This window comes from Podarcis tiliguerta (assembly GCF_965153285.1).
Source record: "Podarcis tiliguerta genome assembly, chromosome: 10".
Taxonomy (NCBI): domain Eukaryota; kingdom Metazoa; phylum Chordata; class Lepidosauria; order Squamata; family Lacertidae; genus Podarcis; species Podarcis tiliguerta.
Genome location: NC_139543.1, coordinates 52,908,278 through 52,926,035, shown reverse-complemented (window position 1 = coordinate 52,926,035; position 17,758 = coordinate 52,908,278). Strand labels below are relative to the sequence as shown.

Here is a 17,758-nt window from a genome sequence, read left to right as displayed (position 1 = left end):
AGAAATATTACTTGCTTTATTATTATTCAGCAACATTAATACAAAAACTTCACCTGACCTTGTTTTGGTAATGCTCTCGTGCATTTTAATGCCTGCTGCTGCATAATAAATAACCATGGTATTAATTATGAATTATCCTGCAAAAATTATTTTGAGCACCCAGGGAAAAGAAAACAAGACTTTAAGTAAGGGACATCTTCCAAACAATGTGTCGTTTGTAAGACTTACCCCCTATCAAAAATAAGCCTAAGCTAGAATTTGCAGTTTAAGTCAACGAGACAATCTTTTTAAGCGGGGTGGCTTGGCCTCCTAAGCAAAAAATCCCTTCCTGGTCCTAAAATGAGTAACAGTGCCCCTAAAGGACTAGGTGAGCAGCCTGGGAGTCATTTTGGACTCTCAGTTGTCCATGGAGGCGCAGGTCAATTCTGTGTCCAGGGCAGCTATCTACCAGCTCTGGTATGCAGGCTGAGATCCTCCCGCTTGGACTACTGCAATGTGCTCTACATGGGGCTACCTTTGAAGGTGACTTGGAAACTGCAACTAATCCAGAATGCGGCAACTAGACTGGTGACTGGGAACGGCTGCTGAGACCATATAACACCGGTCCTGAAAGACCTACATTGGCTCCCAGTACGTTTCCGAGCACAATTCAAAGTGTTGGTGTTGACCTTTAAAGCCCTAAACGGCCTCAGCCCAGTACACCTGAAGGAGCATCCCCACTCCTATCGTTTAGCCAGGAAGCTGAGGTCCAGCTCCAGGGGCTTTCTGGCTGTTTCCTCACTATTACTTTTAGAAGACATCTGAAGGCAGCCCTGTACAGGGAAGCTTTTACTGCTTGAGGTTTTATTTTGCTCTTAATATTTTGTTGGGAGCTGCCCACAGTGGCTGCGGCAACCAAGTCAGATGGGCGGCATATAAATAATAAAATGAAATGGTGAAGATGCCAGCCATCGGGAGCCACATTCATTGACAAAAAAGCCCCTATGTGTTTAAAACCAATACGCCTGCTAAATCTTTGACCTTGAAATAGCTTTTGCACACAACGACCATTTGCTACCACTAAACCAGAAAATAGGCACAGCATTGCTTCAGGGGCACTAAATCAGCATGCCCAACATCTGAGCATGCCCCTCTATTTGGGAACATCTTAATCTCATTCATAGAGTGAGAATGCTGATGACATTAATGCGGAATATGGAGTGGGATAGGGGAGTGAGAAGAACTGTATGATTTGGGGTTCATGTTAAATTTAGCTAGCAGGCCCATTTTAACTGTGGTTTCTCAATCAGCGGAAGAAGTTCGATAACATTAGGTTCAGGGGAGGATAGGAAGTAAGGCTTTGGTTCCCACGAATGACTTGCCCTGATGAAAGCAAAACCAAAGTATATGAAAAGTTGACAGGTGGCAGGGAAAGGGAATCTTACCCTTTGCAAGCTGCAGGGTTGAGAAACACCGTTGCTTTCTTGATCTGCATGCTGGAAGGAAGAATCTGGTTGCCAAACACCTAATAATGGAGAGAAAGCTTCTCATTATTAAAGCATAAAAATCTGTCTGTTTTTGGTGCTGAACAATTCTGTGTTATTTCAGGGATTACAGGGCCCCTCTCCCACCCCCCACAAATGGCTTCAGTGAGGGGGGAGCAAAGACTGCTTTACTGAGCTCCGTCCCAGCCAGCAAAAGGCCACCTAGATGCCTAATTTAGCCTTATGTTCTGCAAACTCTAGTCAGCTTACAATGACAACTTGCAAGGGAACGGAAAAGGTACATCTGCATGCAGTTAGTTCCACTGAAAACAATGTGAGCCCTATACACTGACAGCTTGCTCTGCCTCTCTGTCCCACTTTGATGCAAGCTGCGTGACAAGTATAGGCCCCAGGCAAATATAACTAATAATAATAATCAATGAATTTATTCTCAACACTTTTGGTGAAGAGATATAAAGCGAGGCAGCTGAAGCAATTGTTTTAAGAGAGCTCTGTAGATTTTCAAAGCAGCAATTCATAGCAATTATCAGCATCACTGAGGCTATTAGAGTAGAGGATTAAAAAATTTGTTAGAATTTAATGCTCAACTCTGTTCTATTTATTTTACTGCGGTGGAAACGAGAAGGCAGAAGGCATGCGAGAAACAGTGATTCATGGGGGTAAAGGACAGAGGAAATCAAACTGGCATGTTATCTAAAGAACAGATGGGAAAAGTCAGTGATTAATTCTATTACTTTTGCATTCTTGGGGGAAATCATGGAAAAAGAGTGTCTGCATTCATAATTCTGAGGTCTGTTACAGCTGTTAGAAACATCTAATTATTTACTTGATGGGGGAGTGATATATTTGCTTGCTCTGAACAAACAACCTGTCTCTTCTACAAATTATACTGTTGGCAGACTTGCTTTTTATGCAGGCTCTGCTCTCATGCTTTCGAGTTTTAAAGAGGAAGACTAAAAAAACAAACCACTTCAAGACCCTTTGTAATCATTTACTAACCCAAAACATTGGCTGCAGGGTAGGCGCTTGTAAACTGATTTTATTTCCTGTTTGATCATTCCATCCTTCACACTACTCCCCCCCGCAACCCGGCCCACAAACACACTAAAACAACATTGCAGACAATAACTGAATATTCCCTAAACCTGTTTGACGCAAAGGTAAGTGAAATAACAGACACATTCACACACCATGATAAGCCAGGGGTAAGCTTGGCTTCCCTGTGATGTCCACATCTGGGATCCTGGCTTATTAAGAAGCACGGAGTCATAATCAAACATCAAACCATGGTTTAAGGCTGGCTGGCATGAAGAAAAACCCAGCTGGATCAGGCCAAGGGCTCATCTAGGCCACCACCCTGTTCTCACAGCTACCAATCAGATGCCAAAGGGAAGCAGAACATCAACATTTATTAAATCTGTATACCACCCTCCAACTAAACATCCCAGGGCAGAAAAATACAAAATAAGAATACAAAATACAGCTCAAACTGTCTTGCCCTGGTAAGCAACCTGGCTGCCGAATTCTGCACCAGCTGAAGTTTCTGAACCATCTTCAAAGGCAGCCCTACATATAATGCATTGCAGTAATGTAACCTAGAGGTTACCTGAGCACAGACAACAGAAGTTAGGCTATCTCTGTCCAGATAGGGGAGCAGCTGGGCCACCAGCTGAAGCTGATGGAAGGCACTCCATGGCCACCAAGGCCACCTTAGCCTCAAGTGACAGCAATGGATCTAGAAGTATCACCAAGCTGCGTATCTGCTCCTTCAGAGGAATCGTAACCCCATCAAGAGCAGGCAGTCTCCCATCCATCTAAGGACTAAGGAACCACCTACTTAGAATGCCTCAATCTTATCTAGATTGAGCTTCAGTTTTCCGGCTCTCATCCAGTCCATTACCAGGGCAAGACAATGGTCCAGCACATCTACTGCCTCACCTGCAGATGTTAAGGAGAAGCAGAGGTAAGTGCGACAGTGCCCTCCCCATCTGTGACTGCCAGCAACTGGTATTCAGGGACCCACTGGTTCTGACAATAGAGACAGAACATAGCCACCATGGCTAGAACACAAGTGATCCCGGCTTGTGAGGGAGCAGAACAAGATTCCAGGTTTGGACATGGCAGGAAGTCAAGCTTCACTATGGCTTGGTGGTTTGTTTCTGTTGCTCAAGCCAGGGGAGAAGCGAAGTGGGAGCAATCAGGCAACGTGAACTCATTTCCTAATAAGCCAGTGACCCTGGTTTATTGAGATCTCCAAACGCAGCCAGTATGACCGTGGTGCTGCATCTGTGATGGCACCTTTCAAGTGTTATTCGCAAGACTGCAACATCAAGTGTGGATTTGCATGCGCAAAGCAGGCCTCCGTTGCTCCTTGCCATAAAAACTATTTCACCCCTTTGAATGTCATATCCTAATAAATTCCCCCAAAGTGTAAGTTTCATTTTCAGACCACAAAGAAGGCCAGTTTCCATGTTACAGTGCTGCAATATACTACTGGAAACATAATAAGGAGTATTTTAAAAGTTTGTGTTTGCCAAAATGAATGTGCACATCTATTTGGATGAGCATATCCAGTTCAGCAAAATACAAGAGACACAACTTTCAGACAGAATCCAATTTTCCAATGGCCAATGAAATGGCCATAAATCTTTGGCCAGAGATACTACAAATAAAAAATGGGGGGAGGGGTACTCCACATGAAAGGCACAATTGGGTGTTTATGAAAATTTATAACAAGGAGGGGGAAACATGATTTCTGGTATCTGTATGCTTTTTCATTATTTTTTTTAAACTGCACTTTTGCATAAATATCATAAGGCAGTAATAGATTAAGAACACAGTATTACAATAAAAGTATGAAATACATCACTAAGAGCTGGTTGGCAAAGAATCTTAGGTTTGAAAGGCCTGTCTAAATAATATAGTTTTTAGAAGACATCTAAATGAGCAGGATGGTTCTGCCAAACCTCTATTGGGAAGGAGTTCCACAAGTCAGATCGTGACATACTAAAGGCTTGTTCCCTCAGGGCCAGCCGAACTTCAAGAGCGTTTGGGACTGCAAAGAGTGTCCTCCAATAATAATAAAATCAATTTGGTTTCTCCTGCTTCGTTGGAACTTTTTGGTCCTGCCTTTTTGTACAGGTACCAGAGTACCAGGTCCAATCAGAGTAAGAAAAGCTACATGCTAGCTGCTCTCCATTCTGCCAGTTGATGAAATGCAATTTCAATCTCCAGAATTTTCAGTCCTGTCACTGCTGGCCCACAAGTTTACCTAACAAAAGCAATACAGGTAATCAAGTTTCCCAAAGTCTTACTGAATATATTCCACTTTCGTGATGCTCATGAATAATTTGTGATGGCACTGAACTGAGGCGTAATTAGGTGCAAAGGGGGAAAGTGTCTTCTGGTATTTGAGCAGAAGAATACAGAGAGTCCCTTTGGCAGGCTAGTCACGTAGAGGAGACCTGCTGGGAGAATCTCCAGAATCCTGCACAAGAGAGATAAGGAGAGGATTTTAATCTAATTTGATCTTGTTAAATGGTATTACCTGGGCTTCTTGGCATGCAGCTCTCCTTAGCAGGTTATCGCTATCAGGAGGAGGAAGAAGAAAAAGGAACAGTGTTTTAGATAGCGCAAGTTGAGGGGAGGGATAAATAGATGGAAACACACATTTAAATATACCTACTTCTACTGCTTTGGCACACAAAACACAGACCAAACTTTCCAAAGGGGCTACTTGTCAAAAACACACAACTATTTAAATGTCACTGTTTTGATGCCACCTTAGCTTCCGTCACTTCTTGGACCATGCCTTCATTACCAAGAGCCAGATTCCACCCGCAATGAGATTACTTATTTGACCAAACTGAACCGCACCATTGTATAAACAGGAAGTAACTGACCAAAATTCCTCCAGTCTAACTGGTGAGTGGAATTAACCAGCTGCCCAGCCTGCTAGCAAATCAGTGGCCAAATTATTCCTTTCTCTGACAGAAGCACCAGGCTAGCTGCAGCACCACCAATGAAGTGCATATAGTCATCAAATTACCAAGAACGTACACCTGCATTTGCCAATATCCTTCCCTCCCTGCTCGTCTCCCCATCCTGTTTGCTGTTTTCCCTCATTGTCTACATTGTATGTTCCTTGGTGGCAAGGACCTGACTATTTTTTGCGTTGCCATAATATAAAATGTGCCCACTCTGCAAGTCTCAGCCACAAGTGAAAAAAACACCTGACATGGCAAGATGGTGTCATGGCAGGGAATCAGTAAAGACCTCTGGCCCTGCCCACCAGTGACATGGGGTCCCCAGAAGGTTGCCTACAAGAGAATTCAATGGTACCTCGGGTTACATACGCTTCAGGTTACATACGCTTCAGGTTACACACTCTGCTAACCCAGAAATAGTGCTTCAGGTTAAGAACTTTGCTTCAGGATAAGAACAGAAATCGGGCTCCGGTGGTGCGGCAGCAGCAGGAGGCCCCATTAGCTAAAGTGGTGTTTCAGGTTAAGAACAGTTTCAGGTTAAGTACGGACCTCCAGAACGAATTAAGTACTTAACCCGAGGTACCACTGTACAGCCTCCTGATGTTTTCCTCAACCACATCTCTGCTATGTTTCTCAGCTATTGTTGGACTACGAATCCCATCACCACTGGTCCTGCTAGCTAGGGATGATGGGAGCTGTAGTCCACCAACAGCCAGGGACCCACGTTTGAGAAACACAGTGATAATTCCCCACACCTGGCTTAGCGTGACACAACCAGCTAGAAAGTGAATTTCTCCCCCAGAAAAGTGAACAATGAAACCTGAGGGGCAACCTGTGGAGACAAGCAATGAGGTTTGAGCTGAAATAAAGCAAAGAGACCTGCTCTTTTCATCTTGGATCGGCATCTGTCTTAGGCTGCAATAGGGAGGCATATGAGTGTCCTAAAAATTGGCCCACTGCACTTTAATGCGCTTCTATATTCTAGTCCACTTTGTATTTCTTGTTTGCCCTGGGAACCTTCAACAGCTGGTGGATATAAACGTATTAAACAAATAAATGGAAACTCGCTGCTTCTCTTTGCTCCACTTAGCCATCTTTTCCAAAGATAACTCTCCACGTAGTCATTAAAATGGGGCTTGAAGTGCTATGCAGTTCAAGGGTGAAGAACGGCGATAGGAAAGTCAACTTTTGGAAGCACCTCTCTCTGCGGAAGTGGCATCCCTGTTCTGATTTGCGCAGCCTGAAGCGTTCTGGGTTTGCGGCTTTCATCTCTCAAGGATTAAGGGCCAAGCTGGTAAAAGCCCAAGAGGTGCCTGCCTGCCTGCCTGCCTGCAGCTCAGAGTGGCCGGGGTCAGGGAGGAGGAGGCCAGAGGGCAAACGAGCACTCACTTGGTTTACAGCAGGGCAGTGCTCTCCTTGGCTCTTGGTGCCAAAAGGGCCAGGCAGCACTCCTTTCAATTCCGCTCTGATGATATGCTGCACATTTTTATTAATACGCAGCAGTTTACGGGGCTCATTCCAGAACAACTCGCTTGCCGACTTTCCCCCTCTTTCTCTGCTTATTCCACTTTTTAAAGCCATGTAACTCGTTCTGCCTTACCAGCATTTACTGCCACGGTAGCTTTTCTCACGTTACAGAAAATTGATTTTAGATGAAGAATCAATCTGGAGAAATTCAAACTAAGCAGCGAGAGAAACTCTGTCAATAGGAAACCTTTAGTGAAAATAATGGGACAAACAGAAATAAGCTTCCTAAGCGAGAGAACGCATAAATAATATATTACTCCAATTCATGCCTAATTGGAATATTTATCAAAGTTTTCCTTAGAGGCAGTAGCGCTCCCCTTAACATAATGTTTGCTCTTCACATTCAAAGGAATAAATCATGTGTGTTAAGCAACAGGAACATTTTTTCTTTCTTTTTTTACAAGAATGGCAGGCTATTGACTAATTGCAGTAATTTTTACTAAGTACTACTTAAAAACCAACTCTAGTGCTGAAATGAATTGGACAGCCCTACTCCATCTTATCTACCCATGTACAGAGAGGCACCGCAAACAAACATGTATTTATTATAAGGGCAAAATTCTCAGCACCTCTCCCTACCCCCAGCATGTGAAAGCTTTGAAGCAAACACGAGAGAGACCATTCTTATTAGAAGATTCCCCATCGAACCTGCTAAGTATCTGATCAGTTAGCAAAGCCTAAGGAAAGTAAGTCTTGGCTGATGATGCACAGTGGTAGGGCAACAGGAATGCAATGAATGCATCCACATCAATTCTTTTCATGGACTTCCTGCTATAATCGTTTGGTGTTCCTCAATGTCAGGAGAAAGAGAAGCATTACAGAGGATGCTGAAATTGGACTAGCACCAGTCTCAAGGTTAGAAGTCACAGCACTGACCTTTGAGACAAGGTTGTGAAGAATGGGTGGGCTCAGGGATGTTAATTATTTTAACTTCGCCTTGCAGGACAGCAAGTGGCAGGCACAGCCTGCTGAAAGCAAGGGCTCTTAAGTCCCATTTATTTCCATTAGTCTTACTAAATAAGTCACCTGGAGTACGTATATACACACACACACACACACACACACACACAATCACCTGATTTATCTGGATTGCATCCAAATTACACCAATCCATATGAAATGAAATCCATGAAGGGAAATAGGATTGTACACGCAAAACATTGCAAAAGGGTTCTCTGCCTTTGGAAACTCCAGTTGCAATTGTGCAGTTCTGGTCCAGATCCAGAGATCCAAAAACTCAGCCATCAGCTCTGGGTGCCACATCTTATGAAGACCATAATAATAGCCTTGTTGGATTCCAAGATCCTGTTCTATAGTGTGGCTGGTTGGCCAGATGTCTATGGGAAGCTCAGAAACAGGACATGAAGACAATCCCCATCCATGCAGGAAGGAAGGGGCTAGGTCCATAAATGCTCCTGCTTGCATGAATTTTGCACTTCCAACCAATCTAGTCAATTCATATACTATTATTGTATTTATTGATATATTAGCCACTCTTCAGCCTAGCTCTCATAGCGGCATATAGACAGAAAAAGCAATCACACATACGATAACTACATCAGTAGCAAATTGGAGTAGTTAGGGTAAGTTCATCATAAAAATAAACACAATTAAAGCATTAGCTTAACAGATCTGGGCAAATAAGGTTTTCACTTGGGATCCAAGAGAGAACCAGGACAGTGTCTGGAGAATCTTCTCTGTTATATACTAAGAGGAATGGCATCTAATGCAATAAGCTCCCAATTAGCAGCAAAGTGAGGGCAGCTAACATGATTGTGAATTTACCAGCTGGCTGAGCTATCATCACCTCGAAAAGCCAATGGGCTTCTGCTATCACAATGACAATAATCACAGGTAAAGTGTGAAGCAATTACAGCCACAGCTTTTCTTCAGGGCTTGCAATCGCTGCTACGCATAGGGCAAAAAACAAATTCAAAGCTCAGCTATTTCCAGCTAATGAAATGCTGCTTCTCTGCTATCCAATTTCACAATTATTTTCCAAATAACTAGGCAGGCTTGGTGAGCCGGTAAAATTGGCAGAGATAAATCAGGAGGATTCCTCTGTTTACTTAGGTAACCAAACCAGGATCAATACAGATCCAATTCCTCTTTCAGCTGCCCAGGATAGACCACAATCACCAAGGCAGAGCAGAAAAAGAAATACTTCAGTAGACTTCTTCTGGGCATATTTTTCCGTGGAACCTAAAGCTGCCCAACCCTTAATAAAGAGTTGGCCCCTTTGTAAGATGAATGGTGCCTAAACCTTTTAAAATCCAGTGTGATTCCAAATGAAACAGCCACACTCTGCTGTGCACTGGAGAGAACAAATAGCAGAGGCTGTGGGAGATCAGAAACAGAAAAGCTGGTACACAAGTCTATTGTTTCAAGCCATTCCTTCCCCCAAATGGTTGGACGTCCAAAGCAGCCTAAACATGGCAAGTATCCTCTGAGTAAGAGACCTTTGGTGCCACCACACAACTGCTTTTATTTAGAAATGTAGGACTCAGGCAGGTATTAAAGGGTACAGAAACAAGCATAAAAACAGGCATAGCTGACCCCAACTCCGAGTCCTGAAATCTAATGGCTACTAGAAGGTTACTAGCCAGTCTACGAGACTGTGCACACAGAAATAGGTGGTTTCAGTCCCACTTACGCACATTCCTTTATAGCAGGCAATTGCCCTTTATCAGGCACTGCCCTCACCCATCAACAATGATGCTAGATTATTCCAAAGTAAAAAGTCAGCTCATTATCACTATTATGCCAGTAAATCTACATGTAGGGTTGTTTCTTGATTACATGTGCGCGCTCTCTCTCTCTCTCTCTCTCTGTGTGTGTGTGTGTGTGTGTGTGAGAGAGAGAGAGAGAGAGAGAGAGAGAGAGAGAGAGATTTCCTTTGTAGATTGGATTTCCTGGCAATTTCTAGATTCCAGATGTTCTAGATAGTCCTACCCTCAATATACATAAAGGTAAAGGTAAAGGGATCCCTGACCATTAGGTCCAGTCGTGACCAACTCTGGGGTTGTGGCGCTCATCTCACTTTATTGGCCGAGAGAGCCGGCGTACAACTTCCGGGTCATGTGGCCAGCATGACTAAGCCGCGTCTTGCAAAGCAGAGCAGCGCACGGAAACGCTGTTTACCTTCCCACTGGAGTGGTACCTATTTATCTACTTGCACTTTGATGTGCTTTCAAACTGCTAGGTTGGCAGGAGCAGGGACCGAGCAACAGGAGCTCACCCCGTCCGGGGATTCGAACCGCCGACCTTCTGATCAGCAAGCCCTAGGCTCTGTGGTTTAACCCACAGCACCACCCGCGTCCCTTCTCAATATACATACCATCCAGCAAAACACCAACCAATTATTACAAACATGCCTGCATCCCAAGGCAATCAGGATGTCTTTCTTTGGTACCTCTACTGCTGTGACATCATTTTCTACAGCAATACGTAATCAAATGCACGGTACATTTTTGTTCTCCAACCTAGATGCAGATACACTAGAACAGCATGCATTTCTCTTGCAACTAGTAGGCTGTCTTTAGCAAACTGCTGCCCAGTATTTCTAAGGGATTGCAAAAGCATCGTAACAGACACTCCTTTAATTTGGCAATTCCCAAACTATAAACTAGGGCGTGCTTATAAAAGTAAAGGTTCCTGCCACTTTCCAATCAGTCACCTGTCAAGTCAAGCAATTCTGTTGAACTGCTGGATGAGGAATAATTCAGTCATACTTGGTGCTGAGATGCACTGGTTGCCTCACTTTGAATGCCTGCGATTCCTCCAGAGTACCTTCAATTTTTATTTAGAAAAGTGGGCCACTGCTGGATGCGATTCAGGAGACCCATGCTGAGCATCTCCTGTGATTTAAAAAATAATCAGAAGTCACCCAGAGAGGGGCCAAAGAGGACTGGGATCACAGCATTGGGAGATGGAAATGTAACCCTTTCACATCAGACCATAGTCCTCCATTAAAATCCTCTCCCCAGAGAAGCTGCTATTTGCCCCATGCGGAAAACTTGCAGGTATCATGGGGTAAATAGCAGCTCCAGGAATTTTCATTTTGAATTATATAAGACAGCAGGCACCGTATGCCTGTAATGCTGCTCAAAATAATAAGACCTTCAAATTCCACAGCCAAAGCCCGGGGTTTTGCTATTCAAGAATAAGTAAGAGCTAATTGGAGCCGGTTTTGGCACCGGATCTCTGCACTCCCCCCAGAAGAAGTCCTCCTCAGCGGCAAATGAACAAGCAATGCCTGAGACAGCTAATTCCAGGGAGTCAAAGGCTAATCTGAAGCAATGTTGAGCTAAAGCAGCACCCTTTGCACCAGAAGCTCCAACTATGTCAGGAAAAAAGGGACAAGATTTCACTAAACCTTTAATCTGCTATAAAAGGACACTATATAAGTCTAGTCAAGAGTGCCTCAAGCATAGTAATTCAGCCTCCAGTATCAGCAACGACCCAAACTCAGTTGCTAGGCTATGTACATACAGTCTACTCTACCTTGTTGAGCAAGATTCAAAAAGCTTGATATTTCAGATGTACGGTTCTACATTTCTCTCTGTACTATTATTTGCACTAGGCCATCATCGTGCAGCACGCCACTGGAAAGACTGGGTGTGCTGCATCACAATCCTGGATTTGCATAAAGTCTGGGTGGGGTAGGGGAACAAAAAAAGGTAGGTTGAATAAGGTAAAAAAAAGCCTGTGACATGGAAGCCAGAAGGGACAGACACTGAACTATTTTATTTTAATATTTTGTTGGAAGCCGCCCAGAGTGGCTGAGGAAACCCAGCCAGATGGGCGGGGTATAAATAAATAATAAATAATAATAATAATTACTACTACTACTACGAAAGGGAAAAAGTAGTGGCAAGGTAATGGGAGAGGTCTGAATACCCCAGGAAGGGATGAACACTGGGGGGGGGGGGGTGTCTTTAAACAGAAATGAAAAAAATGTTTAATAAGGAGAAATAGTGGAGTTTGAGTACAACACAAAGTCAAAAGCCTTTCTCAACTACCTTCTCACTCTACCCAAATGTTGCTTAAACCTCCGCTTTTTCCTCTGTCTCTCCCTGCATTCCTAGACAAAGACAGGGCAATTTTTTGTCCAGTGGATGAGGAGGGTCCCAGATCATTAACATGTACAGTGTGGGTGGGTGGGTGTGTTTTCTTGGTTCATTTCAGTTTGTAAAAGCAGCAACCACCTGATTTCATTCAGAAAATTAGGAGCGTAAGTATTATTACAAGAAAATGCAAGAAATTCCTTCCCAATTACTGTTCCCATTTCTGCTTTCTCTGGAAGAAATATTCATCGTAAGGTCCTAAACCATCGTGCTCATTTCTAAAAACGTGTAGCAAGAGGCTTTAATTTTAATCCCTGTTTGCACATTTAATATAGTTTCAGGGAAATGCAAATATAGCCAAATTATTTTAAACCATTGTTGACTTGCAAACCACATCTGCTCTGTTGTTTGATCACTTTTCAAGAAACTGGTGCCAATTAAGCCCTCCTGTTTTCCTATCTCTTCTACAGCGAGTCCTGCCAGAGTCTACATGGAAGACTTAAGAAACCAAATCTTCTTTGTCTCTCTCCTTTCTCTTTCCCCCCTCTTTGTGGGCATCTGCCTTTCATCTAGATGTAAAGTATTCATATTTTCTTACTGCATTTTTTCCAGTGTATGTTTGAACCTGAAGTGGTTTGGCTTGGTTGATTTCAGTGGGTTTTGGGTGTGTGATAAGGGCATAAACTGTGTGTTTTGAGGAACAGGGCAGGCAGCAAAAGCCAATCCCCCTTTCCTACCTGATCCATCCCAGTCTTCCTCACTGAGTGGCAGGGTCCAAAGGGAGCTTCTAAGAGCTTAAATTAAGCCTCCCTGTGATTGAAAAAGCTGCAGTACCAGAGTTCTTGATCCCAGAGAGGCTTCCAAGCACTATCAGTCAAAAGTGTTTAGAGGCCCCATTCAGACTAGTTCAATGCAGGGAGATTGGAGAGATCACCTGAGGCCAACATAGTTTATGCAGCATCTCAGCCTCCCCCTTCTCGCTTTCTTCCATGCAGTTATGTAGTGGTTAGGATGGTGAGATTTTGCTCCCTTGGAACTGAAGGCAAAGTTAGATGACTGATGCTCTTCTTCACTTTCTGTTTCAGCTCTACATGCTTTTAAAAGCTGATTAATTCCACTGGAACTAGATCCTTTGGGAAAGTGAAGTATGTCCGAACGCTTTCTCTCTCTGTTTCTCCAGGGAGTGGGGTGGCCCTGATCCAGTCGAAGGGAGAGAAGTTATGCAAGGTGGTGACACCCAAAGTAAAGGAAAAGGGACCCCTGACCATTAGGTCCAGTCACTGACGACTCTGGGGTTGCGGCACTCATCTTGCTTTACTGGCCGAGGGAGCCGGCGTACAGGTTCCAGGTCATGTGGCTAGCATGACTAAGCCGCTTCTGGCAAACCAGAGCAGCACACGGAAACGCCGTTTACCTTCCAGCCGAAGCGGTACCTATTTTTCTACTTGCACTTTGACCTGCTAGGTTGGCAGGAGCTGGGAGAGCAACGGGAGCTCACCCCGTTGAGGGGATTCGAACCACCGACCTTCTGATCGGCAAGCCCTAGGCTCTGCTGTTTAGACCACAGCGCCACCTGTGTGACACCCATAGCACTCCCTAAAAAATCCAAATGGGCCCACAGTTCTAAAACGGTTGACAACCCTTATACTAAACCATGGTTTAGAGTTTCGTGTGAACCAACCCCTTATAATCTAATAACATAGTAAAATACCACTGCAAGTTTGAAGCTAACCAGCAAGACCACTTAGTAGCATTTTAAAACACATTATATTGTAGACTTACATAGCATAGCATGTTTAGCAGCAGATAAAAGTGTGTCATTAAACTGTCTGAGCTTATTATTATTATTATTTGCAAGCCTAAAAAAATTATGCCGTTAAAGCATCCAGGGGGAAATTGTTCAATCCTGTCCATGACAGTTTCATTTAATCTAAAACACATCTATCAATTTCATTATAGCAATTTGCCATATCAGTACCAAAGAAATGAATATGAAATAATTGTGTATCTCACAACTTATAGATGCACAAAACCAGTCTGTAGCCACCCGCTGATCAAGTGCTAAAACTATTTTACAACTAATTTTCAAATTTATGCACGTATAAATTTCCTCTTCCTTAAAATTGCAAACTTGTGGAGTGCCTCCCAACAGTCTTTGTTTTTAGTGCATTGCAGTAGCAAGAAAATTCACATTTTATCAAAGAAGAGGCACAGGGGTGCTTAACCCATTTGCAAACCAAAATTTCCCCTGATCTCTTCACACAAGGGACCTTTCATGTTCCATCCCCACCAATGGAAGAAAAACTGTCTGGAAGTGATCAGGAAAGCAGCCCATAACTGGAAAGGCTAAGCACCCCTACCTTGTGTCACTGCTCCAATTAAATTCAGAGCTTTCCAAGGCTATGGTAAGGCAAAGCAAAAATAATCAGGAGAACAGTATATACGTGTCACTTATATTTTGCCCTGGACTCTATTTTAGGAAAAAAAGAACAATGAACAAACCCAAACCCTTCCAAAAATTCCAATATTATTTTAAAGATTAAGCGTTCAATCCAGGTAGTTGAATTTAGTTCCCCTTGAAAACAACAGAACTCAAGTTAAACTGCCTTAGCTTGGATCCAATCCAATGAAATAATTACCAGTGTTTTCCATACAGCCAGTTTCCTCCCCAGGTGAGCAGGCAGGCCCCAGCAGTGGTCTTCTTCCAGTGATTTCTGAGTGTGTGAAACATTTTGATAACCTTGGCCATGTTTATGTTTTACTCTGCAGCAGACCTTACAGGGGACTCCGATGCAAAGAAACAGCATGGAAGAGCATCTGTGTGGTAAACCGTAAATAAAAGATGAATATCATCTGAGACAAGGAAATGGTTGCAACGTTCACTAAACACTAAACATCTATTTCTTTTCTGTTAATAAAATAATGGCAGGAAATATTAAAGGATGAGAAAAATGCCTCCCTGAGTTTAACTTGATGCTACTTCTACACTTTGGAACTGCCAATTACATGTCAGATAAGTGCCGTCTCTATTGTCTCCAATACTGAAAACCTGACTTTTTTCAACAAGCCTTTTAACTGTGGATCTTTGTCCCAGATTATATCTGTACTGGATTTGAATTTTTTTAAAAATATTTAAAAATATGGAATCCTCTCTCTGTGTGTGTGTGTGTTCCTCAAACACTGAGGCTCCATTTAGCTATCAAGTTTAGTGTTAACAAACATGCTTCTCCGCAATAGAGATTGCCACCTTTCATTTTCAAAGATTCTAGCAGTTCAGGCTAAATGACACGGAAATATACATATACACATACATAAAAGAACCTTTTGGCACCATATCTAAATTTGTCTGCGCTTGTGCCACGTGGCTTTCCCTTGAAACAGGAAACATTTTGTTTGTTTGTTTCAAATCGGTGTCAACAAGAGAGGGTATGTGAACACAATGTTCCTCCCTTGGAGGCTACTGGTTTTCTTTAAAACACACACACATTATGGAAAGTTAAATTATTGACACTCCGCCCCCCCCAAAACAATATTTATGTATTATTATTATTATGTTTAGAGACATCACATTTCCCCTAGCTTTCTGACATGCAACGTATTTTACGGTTCGGTGCCTGTAGCAACTAGCAATGAGGCTGAAATTATGGCCAGGCAGCAATTCCATCTGCAGATTTTCTGCCCTGCATTTTTTGAACCTCTGATCATTGCACCCTAGGAACAAGGAAAGCTGCTTTTATACCAACATGCTTGACATGGTCTATGCCAGTGGGTGGGCAACCTGTAGCTCTCCATCTGTTGTTGGGACTTTCATCTGCCCTGACCATGGGCGATACTGCCTGGGGCTGGACTAGATGACCCTTGTGCTTCCCTTCCAACTCCATGATTCCATGATGACGCAGATTGCCGTCCACAAAGGCTTGCACCACAATAAACCGGCTCGTCTTTAAGGTTCTGCAGAAATAGTCACAGACATGGCAGTTCTGCCCTGCCTATCTGGCAGCACTGCTGCTGCCAAGATCATTTTTTTGTTTTGTTTGTGGTTTTCATTTCATTAATTATACTTTTGAAGTTTATACATTTCACTAATTTTAACAATCATTTTGACATTTCAAAACTTGACTTCCTCCCCCCCTTTCTGCAGTTCCTTAAATTTGTTTTTAATATCTTCTGCATATCCAAATAAACTTATGGTAATTTACTCATTTATTCATCTTCTTTAAATATAAAACTTATAAAACTGCAAGTTATTACACTAATCATGCCAATGCTTTTATTTGGTTATAATTTATCTGTAAATACTCAATAAACCATTTTAACATTCTTTTGTAACAAAATAATGTTATCTTGATTTCTTATTCTTCCAGTAAGTTTCGCCATTTCTGCATATTCCAAAATGCCAAGATCATTTCTTGAAAGAAAAGGGGACACCCAGGACTGGATTTTATGTTAGCCACTCTGAGCCAGGACTTGGCCGGAAAGGGCAGGATACAAATAAAAAATTATTATTATTTAGGTTTGATGAGGCCCTAAGCTACTGAAGGTAATGGGGCCCTTTATATGTCCAGCTGTCCTTTGTCAACAACAAATTGTCGCTGTTTCTGTGTTGAATATATGCTATATGGTAATTTATGGACCTAATAGTTATCTAAAGCCACTTGCCACTGTTGCTGTATGTAGGATTTATTTTATTTTGTTTTTTATCTCATATTCTGGAAATGTACAACCTGGTTTGTTTTTTTGTTTGCTTTAAATTTTTTGGTCGCCCCCAAGAGAGTGGGGCCCTAAGCTGTAACTTTTTTAGCTTATACGTAAATACGGCCCTGCACCCACCCGCCCCGAGCTCTGTGTAGGAAAGGCAGGACACGAGGGAAACGCGGGTCCTCGGCTGACTTTTGAAACGTGCGGCCTCACCTGACACGTGGAGCCGCCTCTCGCCGCCTGCCGGCTAGTCTGCCTCCGCTCCGCGGCCCCCGCGCTCCCTTCTGGCTCCTCCTTCTCCGCCAGGGCCGAGGCTGCCGCAAGCAAAGAGAAGCAGGAGGTCTCCGTCTCCCTCTCGCAGCCTCTCCCGGGCAGAAGCCTCCCGCTTCCGGGCGCCGCGCGGCTCCTTTCCCGCCGCCTCCCGCGGAAACAGTGAGCCGCCTCGCCTTGGTTCCGCCTGGGCCGCATCCCCGAGAGAAAAGGCGCCGTCCCGATCGGAGGCGGCGCGGAGAGAGGACTGTTAATAAGTACAGCACGCGCGCACGCAAACACCCACCCACCCACGACGAGAAATGCCCTGGGAACCTCTTTTGCTCCCCACGTCGGGATCTTGTCACTGGTAGATCCGTGGGTGGTTCGGGGTTGATCGCAGGCTCCCAATGGTTTCATTCATTCATGTGTGTACAGTGCCGGATTTACGTATAAGTTAAACAAGCTATAGCTTAGCTCTCTTGCCCCCCCCCCAAAAAAAAAATTAAAGGGAGGGGACTGGATGTACTTTTTCCAAAAAAATAAAATAAAACGTACATACAGCAACAGTGTTTTCTGTTGTGTAGGCTCCTATGATGTAAGTAATGGGCGTCGCCTGCTAGCTTGCTCCCTAAAATACCTTATTTCTTAATTGTATTTCAGTTCAACAATTTGATAATATATACTTTGATAATATATATATTTTGTTATGTGCAAATGGCTTTAGTTACCTATTAGGTCCATAAAT

At 43.3% G+C, this 17,758-nt stretch overlaps 1 protein-coding gene across 4 annotated transcripts in view; it reads right to left on the bottom strand.

Moving 5' to 3' along the window:
* AGK (acylglycerol kinase) overlaps nucleotides 1–17,283 on the bottom strand; it is a 37,054-nt gene extending 19,771 nt beyond the window's left edge. The window contains exons 1-4 of one of the 4 annotated variants that reach the window (XM_083401537.1): nucleotides 16,975–17,275; nucleotides 14,703–14,880; nucleotides 5,032–5,071; nucleotides 1,425–1,504 (exon numbers count right to left, since the gene is read on the bottom strand). In XM_083401537.1, the coding sequence (XP_083257663.1) occupies nucleotides 1,425–1,504; nucleotides 5,032–5,071; nucleotides 14,703–14,812 (230 nt within the window). In that variant the 5' untranslated portion in view covers nucleotides 14,813–14,880; nucleotides 16,975–17,275. Of the gene's footprint in view, nucleotides 1–1,424; nucleotides 1,505–4,798; nucleotides 4,972–5,031; nucleotides 5,072–14,702; nucleotides 14,881–15,806; nucleotides 16,043–16,974 lie in introns of those variants that run through there. The other 3 variants (XM_083401538.1, XM_083401536.1, XM_083401535.1) reach the window with 3 other exon arrangements.
* Between the last annotated feature and the right edge of the window lie 475 nt (nucleotides 17,284–17,758).